This window comes from Lipotes vexillifer, unplaced genomic scaffold (assembly GCF_000442215.2).
Source record: "Lipotes vexillifer unplaced genomic scaffold, Lipotes_vexillifer_v1.1 scaffold634, whole genome shotgun sequence".
NCBI lineage: Eukaryota > Metazoa > Chordata > Mammalia > Artiodactyla > Lipotidae > Lipotes > Lipotes vexillifer.
The window spans coordinates 71,539-94,622 of NW_006781096.1; the positions used below are offsets into that span (position 1 = coordinate 71,539).

Here is a 23,084-nt window from a genome sequence, read left to right on the forward strand (position 1 = left end):
TGGTTCCTCTGGAAAAAAAAAAAAAAAAAAGAAGAGTAATAGTTTACAGAAATCAGTATCTCTAAACCAAGTGTGCCCAGTTATTATCTTCAGTATTCCTCTTTAAGGCAGGCTTTCCATTAAATGCCAAGGGCACTCAGATTTTCACTGGCTTTCTTTATACTTACCAGAGCCATCTGTAACATCTTTTAGCTCTTCTGCCTTTTCATGTATTTAGGTAGAGAAACCATGGCCAACAGTTAAATATCTCATCGCTGCCATAGATGACAGCCCATCCTCTTACAACATCATGTTTAAAGAGCATAGGCTGGAGCCAGACTTCCTAGACTTGAATCCTGGCTCTGGCATCTACTAGCAGTGTAATCTCGGGCAAGTTACTGAACTCTTCCATTTCCTGCTTTGTGAAACCCTACCTTAGAGGGTGGTTGTGAGAACTAAGTGGGTTAGTACATGGAAGTGCTCTGAACACTGCATAGCACATAGTAAGGGCACGATAAATGTTAGCAGTTATGATGGTGATGATGATGGTGTTGATGATGATATGCTTATTATTCTCCCTCTTCATCCCAAATTTTCCTTGAAAAACCTATGTGAAAGATTAGCGGCCAAGTTTATTTTCTTATTCTTTCTCTGGACCTAGGACACACGTTGATTGGTATACATTACTACCTTAGTCATTTTTAAGAGTCATGCATTATAAAAATCAGTAACAAGGACATTTTATTTTGTCATGAGCAATCAATCTCCTATAGTCAGACTAGTGTATATTTTTTAATGTTTTTAGGCAGCAGATAATGGCAGCTTTAAACTCGCAGACTGCCGTGCAGTTCCAGCAGTATGCAGCCCAACAGTATCCAGGGAACTACGAACAGCAGCAAATTCTCATCCGCCAGTTGCAGGAGCAACACTATCAGCAATATATGCAGCAGTTGTATCAAGTCCAGCTTGCACAGCAACAGGTATGATAGATAACCCCCGAATTCAGCCATAGGCAGGGTTTTTAGTTTCATTGGAACACAAGTTCTTTTTTAACAGTTGCTGATGAATTTTGCATTAGTTAGCCTCTCAGGTATAACGTAACCTTTAGATGACCTTTATTACGGGAGATTTTAACATTGCACTGGCAATTATGAAAAGAAGCATATGATATTGAAGCAATAAATGATGTGGCCACTATTATATTGTCATAAATGTATTTGGGATTTGTATGGACCTAGCGCTATTCCAGTGAGTTTGACGTAGATTCTAATAGTGGTCCTGGAACCATGAGGACTTGGGTGATTAGTGCCCCCACAGGCTTTGCTTCCACATAGGAATATGTGGTTTAGGGGAAGGACATGCGACTGGAGGTCACACACCACTTGGATTCTGTCCTGGCTTCACCACTATCTTGTTTGATCTCAGATAAGTTACCTATTGCTCTGATTTTTCCGCCTTTTCTCCCAGTCAGTAAGAATGGGCTATAAAATCCTGGTACTTGTCTTGTTAACCTCACAGGACTATCAGAGGAATAAAATGAGAAAATAGTTACTCTGTGGAAGTATTTGGTACATAGGGAAGATAACTGATTTTACATTCATTTTTTTACATCTTGCAGAGGCATAAAATGCCTCCTTAAAGTTAACCTAGCTAAGTTTACGTATTTAATTAATTTTCACTTATAAAGCAGTTACTACCTGTCCAAATACCTGAGTGAAGTAAAGTGTTGCAGGGAATTGCCTGGCGGTCCAGTGGTTAGGACTCGGCACGTTCACTGCCAGGGGCCCAGGTTCAATCTCTGGTCGGGGAACAGATTCCACAAGCCACACGGCATGGCCAAAATAAAACAAAACAAAACAAAACCAAAAAACACAAACTATGTTTCTCTGTAAATTTAATAAAATGTTTTAAAAAAAAAAGGGAGAGAAGTGTTGCATTATAGTTGCTCCATATTTCTTGTTAGGTGAAGTAATCTTTGTTGTTTTGCCAAGCTCTTTAAATTCCTTGAAAATTAATATCCTCACCTAAAATACGTTTTCCCCTGAGTCTTTAGCATTTAGTGAGCAGCTAAAAGGCACTGCAGGTTTTGTATAATCCATGAGAAGAGGAAAAGGATGTCAAACTAGAGTTACAAGATAAGTGGTATTTTGGAGGGATTTCTTTTCTGTCCTCTAAAGCCTGTTTCTACTTTAACATATCATTCCCCGTTTCCTGCTTCTTTGATGGACATTGAGATAATTTTTTAATAGGCTAGCTCATTACACACTGTCCTGCTTATAGGTTGCTATCACTTAGTCATAACAAAGTCAGTCATATAGGGGAAAACCAAAAATCTTTGAAACAATTGGAAAGCCATAGTTTAGATTGCGGTGAACAAACTCAAGTTTATCAAATTGATTGGTTGTCTCTGGAAAGAGAGAAGGAGAGGGACTGGGGAATGAGCAAGGGGAACTTCAGTCCCATAAAGTATTAATTTTTATATAAATACTGAGCAAAATAACAAAATGGGAACACTTGTTAATTTGGGGGTGTGGTTACATGAGTGTTTGTTACATTGTTCCTGTGCCTTTCTGTTCTTTTAAAAACTTCCTGGAGTATAGGAGAGAGATTATGTAAATACCTAATTACAATCTATTATATGTAATAGATGTATGTTCATAGACAGTGGGATCCCGGGGTAGGGGGTTGTTCATTCTGCTAGAGAGTTTCAAGAAAGGCTTGAAATGGAGAGGGACCATTTGAGCTGACCAATTGATCATCAACAGAAATGCTTTTTTTGCTTTCCTGTCATGCAGTGAATGTTCTGAGTGTGCTGGCTTGTTTTGGTATGCCCTTTTTCTTGAAGCTGGTACTCTTTTAGAAAACTGATGTGGAAATTACTGAGAATCTAGGCCTTGGAAGAAGGTATATTAAACTCTTAAGTGTTTTGCCAACCTGCACTAGCAGCAGAGAGAGGCATTGCTGTTTAAATAACTGGTTTGTAAATGATATGTTAAATGAAATGTATATACAGATATGCCAAAATATATCATTATCCCTAAACCATGAAATTATATTATAAAGGCTTTTTTTTCCTATGTTTTCTTTCTTTTTTTTAAACTGTTGTAAATGTATGCTTACTTATTATAACTTAGTGTTTTAGTTTAAACAGTTATTGAAATGCCCCAACACTCAACAGTAGATTGGATAAATAAATTTTGTGTTTTCACAGTGGCATATCCTGTCGCAATGCAAACAAACAAAATAGTTATAATTACTTGTGATGAACCTCACAAACAAATGTTGAGTAAAAGAAGCCAGACACAAAAAAGAGCATATATTATACAAGTTCATGTATGTAAAGTTCAAAAACAGACAAAGCCAAATCTGTAATATTACAAGTTAGAATAGTTGTTATCCTTGGGGGACTTTCTGGAAAGGGGTACCAGGAAGGGTTCTGACATGTAGATAGTATCTTTTTAATTTTATTTATTTTTTGGCTGAGTTTGGTCTTTGTTGCTGCGCGCGGGCTTTCTCTAGTTGCGGCGAGCGGGGGCTACTCTTCTTTGTGGTGCGCGGGCTTCTCATTGCAGTGGCTTCTCTTGTTGCAGAGCATAGGCTCTAGGTGCGCAGGCTTCAGTAATTGCAGCAGGCAGGCTCAGTAGTTGTGGTTCGCGGGCTTAGTTGCTCCGCGGCATGTGGGATCTTCCTGGACCAGGGATCGAACCCATTTTCCCCTGCATTGGCAGGTGGATTCTTAACCACTGCGCCCCCAGGGAAGACCCACAGGTAATGTCTTGATCTGGGCGTTGGTTACATGTGTATGTTTGGCTAATGAAAATTGATCAAGCTGTACATTTATGATTTGTATACTTTTCTATATGTACATTATAATTCACAGTTCCCCCAAAAGTTACTCAAGTAATACTTAGGCATTTCTAGTAGTATTAATATTTATTCATCTTGATAGGAGAGGAATGTCCTAAAGTAGTTGTCCTTTAGATTTAAGATGTTTTTATTCTCCATTTTGACTCAGAGGACATTTTGATTTCATATTTATGAATATACATATTTTAATCATAATTATGTAAACAGTGATGAAATTTCATTAAGAAAGTCTTTTGACCTCAGACTCCATTTTATAAGCCTATTTAATTTTTAGGTCAGTATTTTTTACATGATTAACAGTTTGTAGTTTAATCGTGATAAGAATTTTTCTGTATATAGTTTAGAGTGAAGACTTAATTTATTGATTATTTTTGTCCATATTTGATTTGTTGGTTACTTTGGGGGCCCTTATCAGGTTTCACCAGTTGTAGCTTCTGCCTTTATGAATTTTCTTCTGTGACCATTTATTTCTACCAAGTTTAATTTTTCTGATTCAAATTTTATGTATCTGAATTTTATCAAGATTTTCTTTTATCAATTTTAAGAACAGATGTTACTGTGTTCAGTTTTTACCTATAATAATTTTATTTTGGGTTGATTATTTCTACCTACTTTAATTTTTCCTGGTTAGTTTTTCTAGTGATCCTCAGGTCACAAAAATGTGATCCTCAGTTACAGTTTTTTTGTCCACGTTAATATTTTGACATTTTTAGCTATCAGTTTGATATTGTGATACTAATATTCATTATAGATAGGATAAAAACTGATAAAGTTTATTAGTAATTTCTTGGAGCTACTTGATGGGGCAAAAACATAGGGTCAGAATGCATTTCAGGGCAAATGTCTGGTTTATTAGCCTTCCTGGTCAGTGTATCTTCACTTTTTCTTGACTTATAGGCAGCATTACAGAAACAACAGGAAGTAGCAGTAGCTGGGGCTTCTTTGCCTACATCATCAAAAGTGAATACAACTATGTCAAGTGATATGACGTCAGTGAATGGACAGGCCAAAACCCACACTGACAACTCTGAAAAAGAGCTTGAACCAGAAGCCGCAGAAGAAGCCCTGGAGAATGGACCAAAAGGTATGGTTTGGCATATGTGCTCTTCCATCCACATGCTGTAATTCAGACTTGATGGAAAGTAAAAGTCAGGAAGTCAGGTTAATTAGCTTTTGAGAGCAATTACATATTTGTGAGAATTGAATGCTTTTTCACTCTTTAGTCTGAATGTGGTGCATCTGGTGACTCTGAGTAGTTTAGAAGAGCAAATCAGATGTCCTTTGGACACTTTGGGTTGTCTTGTTGTATATATTGGTTATCTGTCTCTGTGTGACACACTGTGCCTGAATTTAGCAGCTTAAAATAATAAACATTTATAATCTCTCACAGTTTCTGTGGGTCAGAAATTTGAGAGCTGCTTAACTGAGTGGTGGTGGTTCTGGTCCCCCATGAGGTTGTAGTCAAGATGTCGGCTGGGACTGCAGTCACGTGAAGGCTTGACTAGGACTAGAGGCTCTGCTTCCAAAGTGGTTCCCTCCCATGACTGGCAAGTTCGTGCTGGCCGTTGGCAGGAGGGCCTCAATTCCTTGCCCCATGAAGCCTCTCCAAATGACTGCTTGAGTGATCTCAACACAGTGGCTGGCTTCCCCCAGAGCACGTGATGCAAAGGAAAACAAGGCAAAAGCGTCAGTGTCTTTTATGCCCTAGCTTTGGAAGTAATACATCTGCACTTCTGCCATATTTTGTTGGTCCTGATGCATTTTGGGTGGTAACCTTAAAAGTACATGAATACCCACAGGAGAGGATCACTGGGGGCCATCTTGTAGATTGGCTACCATATATTTACAATATATTTTTGAGACAAAAGTACCATGTTACCAATAAGAATTTAGGTTTTCAAAGGTCTGCTTACCTTTTCATGGGCAGCTCGTTCATTCATTCAACAATTGGTTGAAGATTTTCTGAGTGTTGGGCTACAGTGGTGAAGCAAAATTACACACATAGAATGAACATTGTGGCTATGGTAGGTACTGTGCTGGAGAGAAAGGTCTATTATGATGTGAGAGCACATAATATGGGGGATATGACCTAGTTAGAGAGGTCACCAGAGGTTTTCCTGGGGGAAGGGACACTTGAGCTGAGAGATCTGAAGCAAGAGTAAGAGTTCACTAAGTAAAAAGGAAGAAGGGAACATTTCAGTGACTGTGATCAGAGATGGTGGTGTGGTTCATAAGAAAGTTGATTTCAGAGTTCTTCCTTGTTCATTTTAGAACAAGTAACAGAAAATAGTTTCAGAAAAGACGTTGAAATACCTTGGTTCACACAGCCCCCCCTTTTTTTTTCCTATTAAGAGTTCACCAGTATTTTCAAATGAATCTTTTGTCAAAGGCTCTGTGAATAACTCTGGAAAACCTGTTGAGTACACGTAGATACTGCTCAGTAACAAGACTTTACCCATTTTTACTCAGTTGCTAGCGGTTCCATTCCTATCCAAGTTTTTCTCTTTCTTTGAGTTCTTTTAGAATAGCCCCTCCCCTAGAACTTTGGTTTACTCTGAGGTCAAGACTTTTTTCTGACAGAGAGACTGAAGTCAAAGCCCAGCTTTCTTTGTTCACATCCAAAAATGAATTTATTTCAAGTCCAGATCTCTCTTCTTTGTTAGAATGTTTCCCTATCTCCAGCTAGGAAGTTTCCAATGTCATTCTTCAATGCCCATATGCAATTAGAGTGTTGGAAAAAATCCTTCTTAAGACTGTGGATTGCATTTGTTACTTAAAGCGGTATGATGACCTCTAAATACCTGTGGCGTTGTTAAATGTAGTAATTTGCGGGGAGACTTCCATGGGGAGGCTTTTAAAGTCCTCAATCTAAGGTAGACCAGATTGCACTTGGTGCCTTCATGTGTCTGAGCAGGTCGTCCTATGCAAATGTTGCTGCTTACTGGTGAAGGCTCATCCTCTTTAGCCTTTGTAATTCCTGTTGCCTTTAGAATCTCTTCCAGTAATAGCAGCTCCATCCATGTGGACGCGACCCCAGATCAAAGACTTTAAAGAGAAGATTCGGCAGGATGCGGATTCTGTGATTACAGTGGGCCGAGGAGAAGTAGTCACTGTTCGAGTCCCCACCCATGAAGAAGGATCATATCTCTTTTGGGAATTTGCTACAGACAGTTATGACATTGGGTTTGGGGTGTATTTTGAATGGACAGACTCTCCAAACACTGCTGTCAGCGTGCACGTCAGTGAGTCCAGCGATGACGACGAGGAGGAAGAAGGTAGAGCCATTGGTCGATATTTAGTAGCTGGGTTGTGTGTTGGCAAAAATGCTAGCAGTTCAGATGTCAGCCAGCCATATGCTTCCTAACTAACACTTCCTGGACGGGAATCAGTCGCTTCGTTAGTGGGACCTTGGGCTGAAAAGATTGTGAGAGAAGCTAGCCTCTTAAGGGACTGGGGCCTGAACGTGAATTTTTTTTAACGCCAGGAAGGTCTGTTTGACAGTTTATTTTACCGCTCTATGAATGCTGTTTTACGTCCAGCCTTGTGTGTTGAAAAGCCAAATGTGCAAGGCCATTTTGAAAAATTTTAGAAGAGCAAGCAAGAAATTCTGCCAACTCTGGAATTTATTTAAATTTATATTTCTGATATCAGCTTTTTAGGTTGTTTTTCTAAGATTTATTTTCTCTAACTAGACAAAATAGAGTGTTTCCAATGACCGTCTAAACTATCTTGGTCTAAGAAGTAGGTTGTGAAATGTATTGCTCACTAATTGAGAAGATGGTCTCTTCAGTTTTGTTATCCAGAAAAGTTAGAACGCAGGGCTTTTGTACACACCTAGTAAGCACTTAAGTATTTGTTGACTTGACTGAGAGTAATATGGAAAGAGTACCCTGACTGGGAGAATGGAAAAGCACCTTCAGTTCTGGCCCTAACTAACCTTTCAGGTGACTTGTAAACAAACTGCTTATTCTTGAAGAGTGTTGGTAATCACAGAGACTCCATTGGGTTACGTTTAAAGAGATAGTTGTTGGAAGGTGCGTGGAGGGGGGCTAAAAGTTCAATCAGCTTTAATATACAAGTTCAGTTACATCACCAAGACAGTCTAGGCCCTTTAGGGTCGTGTATGGCAACACACACACATGGGCCAGTGTCATTTAGGAGCCACGAAAGAGTGCCCTGACTGGGAGAATGGAAAAGCACCTTCAGTTCTGGCCCTAACTAACCTTTCAGGTGACTTGTAAACAAACTGCTTATTCTTGAAGAGTGTTGGTAATCACAGAGACTCCATTGGGTTACGTTTAAAGAGATAGTTGTTGGAAGGTGCGTGGAGGGGGGCTAAAAGTTCAATCAGCTTTAATATACAAGTTCAGTTACATCACCAAGACAGTCTAGGCCCTTTAGGGTCGTGTATGGCAACACACACACATGGGCCAGTGTCATTTAGGAGCCACTTTGTCTTACATGGCATTTTGTTTTCAGCAAATCTTTATTTCTAAGTACCACCAGCAAGGTAAAGCATTGCCCATGAATACTACGAATGGAACCAGAAAGAAAAAAAAAGTAAGAGTGGGGAAAAAAACAAAGACGTGAGAGAGAGACCTGAGATTGCAGGGCAGGTGCCACTACCATTGTCTTAAGTGCCCCTCAGCAACATCAGGACCAGTAACTAAGCCATTTACTAGCCTTTCTGATGCACATGGAGACTCATTAAAATCAGATGGTTTGCAAATGTTTGGGAAGGGAAGTTTGGTTTTTTTTTCTTTTTAAATTTAATTTTATTTATTTTTTATACAGCAGGCTCTTATTATCTATTTTATACATATTAGTGTACACCTGTCAAGGGAAGGGAAGTTTTTGTTGCATGTGCAAATTACTGTACTTTGTGAATAGTAAGAAGAATTCTCTGTTAAGAAATGGGTTGAGGTAATATATTTCTCCTGGCTTGTAAGCTAGGTAGCTTTTAAAGGAGATTACTTCCTAGTCTGAGCCCTCAGCTGATTATCATTTTGGGGTTATTGCTGTTGGGAAGAGCACTGGTAAAAATGGCTGAGGTCCAGTGCCTGACTAGAGGTAAGACATCCTTGACCTTTGCTCTAATGTATGATAGCCCTCAAGTGGAAAGTGGCATTACCTATCCTTGTGCTGTTCCTAATAAAATGATTTGCAACTAAAACTAACCCATTAAAACCTCTACATTAACAGTAACGACAGTGAGGGCAGTTCCCTGGTGGCCTAGTGGTTAGGATTCCAGGCTTTTACTACCATGGCCCGGGTTTTCAGTTCCTGGTCAGAGAACTGAGATCCTGCAAGCTGTGTGGTGTGGCCCAAAAAAAACAGAAAAAAAGCGCAACACTGAGGATTTATTGCTCCCCAGAATTGTTTCCTAAGAGTGAGCCTGTCTCCTTTTTGAAGATTTATCTCACAAATGGCTTTTAGCCATATGCCTCCTTATGGAGGCTACTGTGCCACCATGTCTTATCCACGTTGTGTATTTTATTTTATGGGGGGTCCTTTTAGCTTGGTTTAAGATGGAAGAGGAGTCCAGTTTTTTTGTTTGTTGCTTTAGTTTTTCTCCATTAGGCCTTGAAAGGTTGAAAGATGGAGGAATTTGTTTTCTCTGAAGAAAACATAATGGTAATCCATCATCCTGCTGTAGTTCTCCACTTGATTGTTTCCAGGTCTCAAGTCTTTGCTTAGATTGATGAAAGATGCATTGTTCATCTATCCCAGTTACCTTTAGTTTTACAGATTTTGAACAAAATTTGGATCTTGAATTAGTGGGGCCTGATAATCTGTTTCATGGATATTCTTATGGGCAATAGTGTATAATTGAATGGCTTGTATTTCGCATTTGCAAATGGAGGACATTTAATTTTCAAGTAGTATTGCTGTGATAAAGCAAATCTGATTTGGGTCCGTTTATAAGTGTCATCTCTTTTTTTTTTTTTTTTTTTTTTTTTTTTTTTTTTTTTTTTGCGCGTCTCTCTTTCGCGGGCCTCTCACTGTTGTGGCCTCTCCCGTTGCGGAGCTCTGGACGCGCAGGCTCAGCGGCCATGGCTCACAGGCCCAGCCGCTCCATGGCATGTGGGATCTTCCCAGACCAGGGCATGAACCCGTGTCCCCTTCATCGGCAGGCGGACTCTCAACCACTGCACCACCAGGGAAGCCCTCATCTACTTTTTTTAAATAAACTTTTCATTTTAGAATAGGTTCAGATTTACAGAAGTATTGGAAAGATAATACAAAGAGTTCCTATATACTCGACAACCCAGTTTCCCCTATTATTAACACCTTGCATTGTACTATGGTATGTTCATCATAGCTAATGGACCAATATTGATAAATTATTAACTAAAGTCCATATTTATTCACATTTCCTTAATTTTTCCTAATGTTCCAGGATCCCATCCAGGATGCCACATTACAGTCACCACGTCTCCTTAAGCTCCTCTAGACTGTGAGAGTTTCTTAGACCTTCCTGGTTTAAATTCCTAATAGTGGCCCATTGACAGGCGTCACATAATTGACTCATGTCTCTGTAATTCATTCTGTCATGTTGTAAACATGAAAGTCTTTTAAAATCTATGCTGAGTATTCCCTTGATCTATTTTCCTTGAGGCTGTTTATATTTAGTATGTTAAACTGAGACTTTTAAACTAGTTCATAGTTCTCATTCCTATAGGTTTCTACAGGGTTTTTTTTTTTTTCCTAACCTCATATCATTACAGTTCAGAAAACTATTAACTGGGGCAAACCTAGAATCAGAGCTTATTTTTTGCCACTGAGATCATCCCTGGGTTTCACAGGCCTAGTGAAAATAATTGAATTTTCAGAGTGTGAGTGTCTACCTCTCTAGTGTGGCTTTCTCATTTTACTCTTTATATTTCAGATAAATAGAAAATAATAGTCCTCATAAGCTCCCTTCCCACCTTCCTAACAAGAGAGGACTTTCATGTTGTTGAGAAGAGGACGATCAGAGTAACATTTTCCCTGGTGTCACTGAGATCAGTGAGATTCCACCTGTTGGGAGGAATTAGGAATTGAGTGGATGTGGAAGGGAAAAAGTGGGGCTCAGAAATAGGAGCAAGGGTCTGAGTACAGAGTGGGAGAGAGGATGATGACTGCTGCCACCACCAGATGTTTGTCACTGGGCTTCCAGGGCCCAGACAATGCTTGGTACACATAGCAGCTGCTCAGGTATAGAAGGAATCAACACGTTTGCCTGCAGAAAGTTGTAGAATGGATTGAGAGAATTCCTAATGAGCAATTTCTCAAAGAAAGGATGGAGTTTAAGATGCTTGAGGCAAATGTGGTTTTCCTGGATCTGTTCACAGTGACATGTCTCCATTCTTTCTCACAGAAAACATCAGTTCTGAAGAGAAAGCCAAAAAGAACGCCAACAAGCCTCTACTGGACGAGATTGTGCCTGTGTACCGACGGGACTGTCATGAAGAGGTGTATGCTGGCAGCCACCAATATCCAGGGAGAGGAGTCTACCTCCTTAAGTTTGACAACTCCTACTCTTTGTGGAGGTCAAAATCGGTCTACTACAGAGTCTATTATACTAGATAAAGATGTTACAGAGTCTGGAGTCTAGGGTTGGGCAGAAGATGGCATTTAATTTGGAAATATCTTTTGACTTCTGTGGAGCATTGCAGTCTGTGTTTACCCTATTGATTTTGGTCTGATGGTTTGTGACTCTTCTTGGGAATCAGGATTTCCTTGAAACTCTTGAGCATTAGTACTTTGGGGTTAAAGGGACTCCCCAGACTCATCCAGCCCTTTGGTGCTGACCAGCAGAGTCACAAGTGGATGCTGACGTTACATGAGCTACATGTTAAGTTTTTAAAGTCTCCGAAATAAAATAGCTCAACATTGACCCCACCTGGCTGATGGTTAGTGCATTGCTGCCTGCTCTATGTTTTATGAGAGCACTTAGTTCCTTTACAGTGCCCTCTGAGTTGAAATCCTTTGTTAATAGTCTACGTGAGGTACATCTGACTTTGATTGAAGGTCACCATTTTTAAAACTTAAAAACTTAAGACCTCACGGATTATAATAGAAAAATTGCCTCAACTTGATCTTGTTCTGAATGACCCAGATTGTTTTTGCTTTCGGTGCAGCTATTTAGTTCGGAGTTATGTTACAGATAATTATTTTCTGAATAATCTTAATATAGAATGTTCAAACCTGATTGATAATTGAAGTACCAAGATACTTAGAACACTTCAAACATCCATCTTAGCAAGCCTCCACAAACTCTTGGCCCTTTTCTCTTCATCTGGTATTCATAACTACCAGTAGCAATGCAAAATTAATTCATTTTTGCCTTGATTTGGCTTTATAGAGCATCTCAAATTGAAACTGTTTTCTACACAGGCATCTAGTTAGGGATTTTGTAAACTTAAAATGACACCTACTGAATTGAAATATATAAAATCATTTAAATATAACTCATTGTATGGGAAATAACATTGCACTAATATGGAAATCACTGCCAGAGACAGTCCGTTTTCTTTTGATTTGATACTACTTAGGCATACACCCTATGTGATTCCAGTTGGGAATTACGAGAAAGAGTTGGAAATGCGTATGCCTGTACTTAAATTTTTTTATAGCTTTAATCTGTATTATGTCTTCATTGATGGAAAGAGGTACATCTTTGTTTTCCTTACTGAAAACAAATATGGATTAATTGCCTCAAATTTGTATGACTGATTGACTCGTCTGGAGATTCTTGTTTTCAGAAGGGAGGGTGGTATAGATAGAAAAATCACAAAGATGGCAATATACACATAATGCTGTTATTATATGTTGTTACTGAAACACTTAGATTTTTAAAATTTCAAATCACAAATCACTTCTTGGAGGAGGGTTTCCATTGATTAGCTGCAGTGTATACAATTCACTACATATGGGGCTGTTTGTTTTTTGTGTGCTGCATTTCTTTCTGTTTTTCAATACCTGGTTTTGTACATATCTAACTCTGTTCTCTTTTGGTTGTTCAGAAACTGGATTATTTTTTCCTAAGCGATGCTTAATGTGTGTTTTTAAATTTTGATTTCAGTAGTCCCAGCTTATGGATGTCCGTACTGTTACACCAGAAGGTTTGTCAAGCTGTCCATCAGCTCTCATGTGTACATGGTATAGAAACCTTGGGGTTAGGCACTTCCTGGCTTTTTTTTAAATGAGAAAACACTGTATTTAAAATGTAAAATAAACTTTTAAAAAGCAGGCACTAATATATATTTCTTCCAGCCTTTGATTACAGACTTTTCCTTGCACATGTTAAGATGAATTATCCTCCAAAAATATTGTTCTTGGGAGCAGTGTATGTTACTTGACATAGCGGCAATTCCTGTCACATGTTCATGTCAGAACATTTTTGGTTTTAAACTTTTTTATTGCCTTTGGCTGTTGATTAGTATATTACAAGTGCGATTTCAAAAAGATCTTGAAAATAATATATTTAATCAATTAAAATGTTTATCTGTATCTTGTTGATGTTTCATTAATATAGTTACTCTTTGAAGCATTAGTTCTGTATTTCATCATTTGGGTAGGACAAGAAATGTTTTAAATCTTTTCTGTTTTAGAAAGTTAAACAACAACAAACTATTTCTGGCTAATTATTTCGTTTCTGCTGTGAATTACCCTAGTTTGTTAAAATAGGTTAACAGTTTTTCAGACTTCTTGATGGAAGGGAAAGCGCTGACTTTTCTTATTGACAGTGACATTGTAAAAGTATTTCCCCTTCCAAACCATTTGTGTACCATGTTCCTTGAAGACGGAATACGCTCCTTTAAAATATCTCCTGAGGTGTGGCGCCTGGGAAGCAGCAATGAGAGGCATGCCCCAGTCAGTGTGATGTGGAGTGCCACAAACTATTCTAACAATGATCCCACTGAAATGCACTTGGACATCAATTTTTTTTTCTCCTTTGGAAATTTGGAGAGGCTAGATGAAGTTACCATCTTTTTTTTTTTTTTTTTTCCTTTCTGTGTAGTTTGTTGCTACCATGAAGGCAGATCATGGAACAGTTAAGGAGAGTTGCTGATGTGTGAGCACATCTTCGAAACCATGCTACCGAGTCTTGACCATCTGCTTTATGGAAGAGAAGAAACAATTAGTTAAAAATAGCAAATGATTGCTAATAATTCCTTGGGACTTAGAGTGCAGTAGTCTATAGCCAAAGCCATCTTTGTTTGTGTCCCCAGCTGCTTCTCAGTTCAGCACATCTGTCAGCAACCTAAAAATGTATGCATGTATTCTTGGGGTAGCACAAATCCTAATTTCATTTCCATTCACTAACTTTTCAAAATGTGTATGAATAAATATTGGACTTTAATCTCCATACATTTGCCTAGGGTTCCTCAACTTTCTTATTGAAAGTTTTTTAAGACCAAGTTGATTATTGTCCTTTCAACACCCTTATTTTGAGTTTATTGTATTTTTTCAGTTGCTTATTATATTGCTTGATTTGTTTTGTAATTAGAGATGTAAGCACTAGCTCTATTTTTATTAGTTGACAGGTCACTTGTAAGTTGCAAATTGATTAGGGTACTTAATTTAGTACAGAAAACTAAGTGGCTGACTTTTTCAGAACTGACATTGGCATTTGGACTCAGCCAGTCTGGGGTAAACGTGTAAACTGAGCAGTTAACTCATCTGTGTTGAAAGCTTGTGTGTGGTTGCTTAGTTCAACCCTATGGTGAACTGGTGATTTGCAAGTCTGTTTCTGAAAAGAGCAAGTACAAATTTGATTACAAATGCCGATTTTTTTTTAACCTTTATGGCATATCTGTACAATTATAACAATTTTTACCCTTTTCTAAGATCATTAATTTAAATATATCCAGTATGGAGATAACATAACTTTGGGGGGGAGCATGGCAAAATGCAGAAATATAAACATGTTTTTCAAAAGGTCTACATTTTGCAACTTAAAATTTCAGGTTGCATTTTGGAGAACATTTCCTGTTAGTAGGTATGGGTCTGCTGTGTTCTTTCAATCTGCTCTGTGTTCTTCTGTGGAGCGGCTCTTTGGCCGTGTTTTGTTAGTGAACATTTTTGGTTACTTCTGATCTTTTTCTTATAAGTGGTGTTCCGGTGAACACTCTTTTATATGTCTCTGCATATGTGCGTGACTTTTTCAAGAGTAATACCAAGTAGTGGAATAGTGGAATTGCTGGATAAGTTCTGTGCTTTTTTTTTTGGCCGCATCACATGGCATGTGGGATCTCAATTCCCCGACTGAACCTGCACCCCCTTTATTGGAAGCACGGAGTCTTAGCCACTGGACTGCCAAGGAAGTCCAGTTCTGTGCATTTTTAATTTTAATTGTCCTCCCGAGTGGCTGAACTAATTTTCCCTCTAATACACTATGGTGGGTAGCGTCTGAGAATACTGTTTTTTTCTTTTAACACTTGATATTATCAGACTTAAGTTTTGGTTAATCTGATAAGTGAAAAATGGAATTTCATTTTGTGTGTTTCCCTGATAACCAGTAAGATTAAGCATCCATTTTTATTGTTATATGTATTTCTTCTCCTATAAATTGCCTGTTTATGTCCTTTACCTATTTTCAGTTGGGTAATTTTATATTGATTTATTAGCATTTAAAAAAATAGTTCGTATACTTATCATACATTTTATGTAAGTATTTTCTCCCAGTTTATTGCTAGTCTGTTAATTTTGTTTATGGTGTTTTTGGTGTGTGTATATGTCCGTTTGGTCATAGAAGTTATAAACTGTGTTGTCAATTTTATTCAGTTTTTTCCTTTATGGCTTTTGCTTATTTCCATATATATATGAGTTTGTGAACTTTGTTCCATTTATCTGTTTGAACATGTATGTGCTAATACTACACTTTGAATACCTGTAGGTTTAAAATATATTTTGATACAAGGTGAATCTCCTCTGTTCTTTTGATACTTTTTCTTGGCTATTTTTGTACCTTTCTTCCATTTGAATTTAATCATTAGGGTGTCATATTGATATTTCATGGAAAATCTTGTTGGGATTTACATTACAATACTGTGTTGAATTTCTAGATTAATTGGTAGAGCTTCAGCCACTGATTTTTAGTATAGTTTAGATTGCCTTTCTAAAGAAAGGTGGATAGTTCTTTGTTCTTAAATGGTACTTTCAGTAGAAGAAATGGAAAATACAACCCTTAAGTGGTCTTTCCTGCCATAATTAATTAGAATACTGGCTAATCTGGGACAACAGAGACTCAAAAATAAAGTAGTTCAGATAAGATAGTTGCTGTCTCATACAGGCCAAAGGAGGCAAGTGTTGCCGGGCAGGTGGGCTGCAGTATTTGATGAAGTGATTGAGAGCCCCAGATTCCTAAAATGTTACTGCTCCACCATCCTGGGGGACATTGTTTCTGTGTGCATGGTTAGACTCAGGCTTGCTGGGATTACATTCCCGATTCAGCTAGGGTGGGGGGAGGGGTTCATGACTAGTTTTAAAGAGAAAATCCCTATTTCTTTTCATTTTCCATTAGCAAGTACTTAAGTTACACGGCCGTCTCTAGCTGGGCGGTCTTGTGCACAGCCAAAACTTGGAACTTGGAGAGGGGTGAGTGTGTTTATTATGAAAAGGAAATGGATTCTAGTGGACAGTGAGCAGACTTGGATTTATCAAGTGAGTTTTTTTTTAACAGTATTTTATTTTGTTTTTTTAATTAATTAATTTTATTTTTGGCTACATTGGGTCTTTGTTACTGCATGCGGGCTTTCTCTAGTTGTGCGAGCGGGGACTACTCTTCATCGCAGTGCGCGGGCTTCTCACTGCAGTGGCTTCTCTCGTTGCGGAGCATGGGCTCTAGACACAAGGGCTTCAGTAGTTGTGTTGTGCGAGCTCAGTAGTTGTGGTGCACGGGCTTAGTTGCTCTGCAGCATGTGGGATCTTCCTGGAGCAGGGATCGAACCCGTGTCCCCCGCATTGGCAGGTGGATTCTTAACCAGTGCGCCACCAGGGAAGTCCCCAAGTGAGTTTTAAAATATTGATTTAAAAAAAATCATTGATTGTTTTTCCATTATAAAAGCCATACCCATTTACAATAGATTTAGACAGTATACATAGGTGAAAAGAATAAAATTATAAACCTACCACTAGGAGATAATAGTTATCATTTGGAAATTTTCCTTCTGATCTTTTTTTCTAATTTTCAATTACGACATAATTCTAGTGTACATTAAAGTATAGAGCAAAACATGACTACTCATGTACCCAGCACCCCCTTTGGTCATATTTGCATTTTGCCTTATTTGCTTCAGATCTTGTCTAATTAAATAAAACATTAATGAAAGAGTTTGAGCCTTGTGTACCTTTCCCTGATTACCAATCCTCTTTCTTCCTCCCAAAGATAATCATTATTCTGATTTTTATGTTTATCATTCCATATGCCTTTTTTTTAATAAATAAATTTATTTATTTTTGGCTGCATTGGGTCTTCGTTGCTGTGCGCAGGCTTTCTCTAGTTGGTGGCGAGCAGGGGCTGCTCTTCATTGTGGCGCACAGGCTTCTCATTGTGGTGGCTTCTCTTGTTGTGGAGCACAGTCTCTAGGCATGCGGGTTTTAGTAGTTGTGGCACGCGAGCTCAGTAGTTGTGGCTTGCAGGCTCTAGAGCACAGGCTCAGTAGTTGTGGCGCAGGGGCTTAGTTGCTCCGCGGCATGTGAGATCTTCCGAGACCAGGGCTTCAACCTGTGTCCCCTGCACTGGCAGGCCACTGTGCCACGAGGGAAATCCCCTGTATGCCTTTTATAATAATGTATGTTGCCAGAAAAGTTTGATTGCCAGAATAGTACGGTTTTACAGAATGCTTTTGAATTTTATATAAAATGATATCATTTGATAGCTTGTTTTTTCTAATCTGCATTGTTTTTAGTGATTACCTTCATATAGCTCTACACTTTGAGTAATCCATCATGTGGATACTATATAACGCCATGTAGTCATTCTCCTGCTGTCGGATGTTTAGGGTTTTTTCAGGTTTCCACTATTATAAATATTCCTGTACATGTCTACTTATGCTCATGTGCAAGAGTTTCTCCAGTGTATATATCAAGAAATAGAATTAAGTCATAAGCTACATGGATCTTCACCTATTCTGGATAATGCAAAATTACTCTTCAAATGATTATGCTAATTTAAACTCCCAAAAGCAATATACAAGGGTGCCTGTGTTCCACATCTTTACTGACAGTTGTCAGATTTTGTACTTACCAATTGGATGGATATAAAACAAAATCTCATGTGTGGTTTAATTGCACGTCCTTAATAACCAGTGAGGATAAGCATTTCTTCATGTTACTGGCCTTTTGTGAAGTCCATATTTATATCCTTTATCCATTCTCCTGTGTTTTTTCTTGATTTGTGAGAGTACTTTAAATATTCTGGATCCTACAATTTATTTTTGGTCATGTGCATCCCAAATAACTGGTGTCACACTTCAGGTTGTCTTTTTACTTTATTTATAATGTCTTTTACTATTTAGAAGTTTTTACTTTAAATTTATTAAACTTTCATGGTTTGTGTTTTCCATATCTACTTTAAGAAGTTTTCCTCAGCCCTGAGGATATAAAGATTCTCCTCTGTACTTTAAAATGTACTTTAAAATGTGTTTTGCGTTTAGGTCTCAAGTACACGTTAAATTTATTTTTGATGTGAAGTAGGATTTATTAATTTATTTTTCTATAGGGATAACTAAAATTATTCCACTATCATTCATAAACTGGTTATCCTGTGTGTATTTTTATATTTACTATTTATGAGTCTGATATATATAGAAAAAATATATATATTCATACTGTATATGTACAACAGCTTATATAAAAATTAGCTTCTCACCCTGTCCCCAGCCACCCAAGGATTCAAACTTTGCTCCCTGAAGGCAACCAGTATTACCAGTTTCATGTGTATTATGCATATCCAAGTAAATAAGTACATATTTATAAATTCTCCCCTACTGTATATACGCTACAACTTTTTCCAACTTAAAAACTTAACTTTTGTAATCTTATATCAATACATAATAGCTTCATTCTTTTTTTTTTAAGACTCAGAATATTTATCTTTTGCCTATTTTTTTAAATTTTATTTATTTTTGGCTGTGTTGGGTCTTCGTTGCTCTGCACGGACTTTCTCTAGTTGCAGCAGGCAGGGACTACTCTTTGTTGCGGTGCGCGGGCTTCTCATTGCAGTGGCTTCTCTTGTTGCAGAGCACGGGCTCTAGGTGCGTGGGCTTCACTAGTTGTGGCATGCGTGCTCAGCAGTTGTGGCTTGCAGGCTGTAGAGCGCAGACTCAGCAGTTGTGGTGCACGGGCTTAGTTGCTCCACGGTATGTGGGATCTTCCCGGACCAGGGATCGAACCCGTGTCCCCTGCATTGGCAGATGGATTCTTAACCACTGTGCCACCAGGGAAGCCCCCATTCTTTTTTATAAATATATATATGTCATTGGATAGACCAGTACATCTTGTTCTCTTTTTTATTAGATGAAAATCACATAGCATACAATTAATCATTATAAAGTGTACAATTTAGTGACATTTAATGCATTCACAGTGTGCAACCACTGCCTCTAAACTTTTTTCATCTGCCCAGCAGAACACCCATACCCATTAAAAATCACACCATTTCCTGCTCCTCCCATCCCTTGGTAACTGCTAATCTGTCTTCTGTCTCTATGGATTTGCCTATTCTGGATATTTCATATATAAGGAATCATATAATACGTGATGGTTTGTGGTTTTTTTCTTTCGCTTAGCATAATGTTTTCAAGCTTCATCCAAGTTGTTGCATGTATCAGTACTTCATTGCTTTTTATGGCTGAATGATAATCCATTCTTTGGCTAGACCACAGTTTGTTTATCTGTTCATTTGTAGTTGATGGACATTTGGGTTGTTTCTACATTTTGGCAGTTGTGAATAGTGTTGTTATGAACATTTGTGAACAGGTATTTGTTTGCATACTAGTTTTTGGTTCTTTTGGGTGTATATCTAGGAGTAGAATGGCTGTGTCATACGATAATTCTATGTTTAACTTCTCGAGGAACTGCCAAATTGTTCTCTGCAGCGGCTGCACCATTTTACATTCCCATTGACCACAAATGAGAGTTCCTATTTCTCCACACCCTCTCCAAGACTTGTTGTTTTCTGTTTGGGGATTTTTTTTTATGGCCTCATAGTGGATGTGAAGTGGTATCTCATTGTGGTTTAGATTTGCATTCCCTTAACAACCAGTGATGTTGGTTATCTCTTCATGTGCTTGTTGGCCATTTCTATATCTTCTTTTTTTTTTTTTTTTTTTTTTGCGTTCCGCTGGCCTCTCACTGTTGTGGCACAACTCTCGCGTTGTGGAGCACGGGCTCTGAACGCGCAGGCTCAGCAGCCACGGCTCACGGGCCCCGCCACTCTGCAGCATGTGGGATCTTCCCGGACCAGGGCACGAACCCGTGTCCCCTGCATCGGCAGGCGGACTCCCAACCACTGCACCACCAGGGAAGCCCTCTATATCTTCTTTGGAGAGATATCTATTCAAGTCCATCGCCCATTTTTAAATTGGGTCATTTGTCTTTTTGTTGTTGAGTTGTAAGAGTTTGTTATGTATTCTGAATATTAAACCCTTATTAGATTTGTAAATATTTTTTCCCATTCTCTAAGTTGTCTTTTCACATTGTTGATAATGTCCCTTGGATACACAGAAGTCTTTCATTTTTATGAAGTCCAGTTTATCTTATTTTTTCTTTTGTTGCTTGTGCTTTTGGTGTCAAATCTAAGAATCTACTACCAAATCTGAGGTCATGAAGATTTACCTCTATGTTTGCTTCTAATAGTTTGATAGTTTTAGGTCTTACATTTGGGTTATTGATCCATTTTGAGTTAATTTTTGTATATGAAGTGAGGTGGGGTTCCAGCTTCATTCTTTGACACGTGGTTATCCAGTTGTCCCAGCGCCATTTGTTGAAGAGACTGTTCTTCATTGAATGGTCTTGGAATCCTCCTTGAAACTCATTTGGAATCCTTGTTGAAAATCCTTGTTGAAACCATAGATGTTTCAGTTTATTTTTGGCCTCTCAATAAATGAATTGTACAACTTCAGTAATAAAGGATATTTAGGTTTCCAATCTTTGCCATTAGAATTTTGCAGTAAATGATCATGTACCTGTATCATTTTGCATGTGTATCTCAGGGTAATTTCATTTGTTTCTGAAGTAAATCTTTAAATCTCTGATACTTTTTTGGTGCTATTGTAGATTATCTTTTTTTATCTTTGTCATTTTTTAAATATCAAGTTTATATTGAGGCTTATTGAGGTATAAATTAAAGGCAGTAAAATGCACCCTTTTGAGTTGCACTGTTAGGTGTCATGATGCCATATTTTTTTACCTTGTCCCATTGGAGTCAGTCCCCTTTCACTGCCTCCTGGCAACCACTGGTCTGATTTCTGACCCTGTAGATTTGCCTTTGCCAGAATGTCATATAAGTGTAAACAAGTAGAGCTTTTTGTGTCTGGATGTTTTTATTAAACATAATGCATTTGAGACTCATCCTTGTAGACATACAAGTAGTCTATTTCATTGCTGAGAAGTATTCTGTTGTATACCATAGAAGTATTCTATTGTTTATCCATTCATCTGTTAGTGATATTTGGGTTTTTCTAATTTTTGGTAATTAGGAATAAAGCTGCTGTAAACATTCATGTATAGGTATCTGTGTGGATATATGTTCTCATTATTCATGGGTTAATATCTAGGCATGGGTTTGCTAAGTTGTTTAGTAAGTATATGTTTAATTTTTTTTTTTTAACAAACTGCCAAACTGCTTTTCAGAGTAGCTCTGCCATTTTGCATTCCCACCAACACAGTTCTGTCTAGTTGCTTCATATCCTCACCAGCACTTTGTATGTCATTTTAAAATTTTTAGCCATTTAATAGGTAGTATCTCATTGTGATTTTCATTTGTAGTTCACTAAGGACTAGACGTTGAGCATCTGTTCATGTGCTTATTTGCCATCCATATCTATCATTTGATGAATTATCAGTTCAGATCTTTTGCTCTTTTTTGACTGGGCTATTTTCTTACTATTTAGTTGTAAGAGTTCCCTATATTTCAGGATACAAACCCTTTACAGGAATGTGTTTTGCAAATATTTTCTCTCATATTTTGGCTTGTCTTTTCATTTTCTTAACAGTACCTTTTTTTTTTTTTTTTTTTTTTTAAATAATACACAATGTATTTATTTATTTATTTATTTATGGCTGTGTTGGGTCTTCGTTTCTGTGCGAGGGCTTTCTCTAGTTGTGGCAAGTGGGGGTCAGCCTTCATCGCAGTGCTCAGGCCTCTCACTATCGCGGCCTCTGTTGTTGCGGAGCACAGGCTCCAGACGCGCAGGCTCAGTAATTGTGGCTCACGGGCCCAGTCGCTCCATGGCATGTGGGATCTTCCCAGACCAGTAGACATTTTAATGTAATGAAGTTTAGTTATCAGCTTTTTGTATGATTTGTGGTTTCTATGTCCTAAGAAATCTTGGCCTAACTCAAGGTTTTCTGCTATATTTTCTTCCAGAAGTTTTATAGCTTAGTTTTACATTTTAGTTTTATGACCCATTTCAAGTTGATTTTTGTCTATAATGTGAGGTGACAGATTTTTTGTCTGTACATAAATGTCCACTTATTCTACCACCATTTATTAAAAAGTCTCTTTCCTCTTTTGAATTGCCTTGGCACCTTTGTCAAAAATTAGTTGACCATATACAGGTTTCCCCCACTGAAAGTAGAGCATTCCTGTGAAACCTTTCATAAGCCGAAGTGGCATAAAGTGAAAAAGCAGTTATGTTAGGACAGATCTTGCTAACATGTACAAAATAAATCGAGGTAAAGTGCAGATGTTCACAGACACAGTTCACAGCTCTGGTGGCTTGATGCTGAGTGTAGTTTCCAAGGAAGGAGCTTGGCAGTGCCACTCTGACTGCTCGAGGTGCACACTGCCTCTATAATGGCTCAGCTCCCTGCAAAACACTCCTTTTAAAAGGAGTAATGGGCTTCCCTGGTGGCGCAGTGATTGAGAGTCCGCCTGCCGATGCAGGGGACACGGGTTCGTGCCCCGGTCCGGGAAGATCCCACATGCCGCGGAGCGGCTGGGCCCATGAGCCATGGCCGCTGAGCCTGCGCTCCGCAACGGGAGAGGCCACAACAGTGAGAGGCCCGCGTACCACAAAAAAAAA

At 38.4% G+C, this 23,084-nt stretch overlaps 1 protein-coding gene across 1 annotated transcript in view; it reads left to right on the forward strand.

Annotated features, from left to right (window-relative positions):
* ACBD3 (acyl-CoA binding domain containing 3) overlaps positions 1-13,341 on the forward strand; it is a 38,400-nt gene extending 25,059 nt beyond the window's left edge. The window contains exons 8-11 of the mRNA XM_007454487.1: positions 785-959; positions 4,744-4,930; positions 6,837-7,121; positions 11,207-13,341. Of these exons, the coding sequence (XP_007454549.1) occupies positions 785-959; positions 4,744-4,930; positions 6,837-7,121; positions 11,207-11,418 (859 nt within the window). The 3' untranslated portion in view covers positions 11,419-13,341. The remainder of the gene's footprint in view (positions 1-784; positions 960-4,743; positions 4,931-6,836; positions 7,122-11,206) is intronic.
* Positions 13,342-23,084: the final 9,743 nt, after the last annotated feature.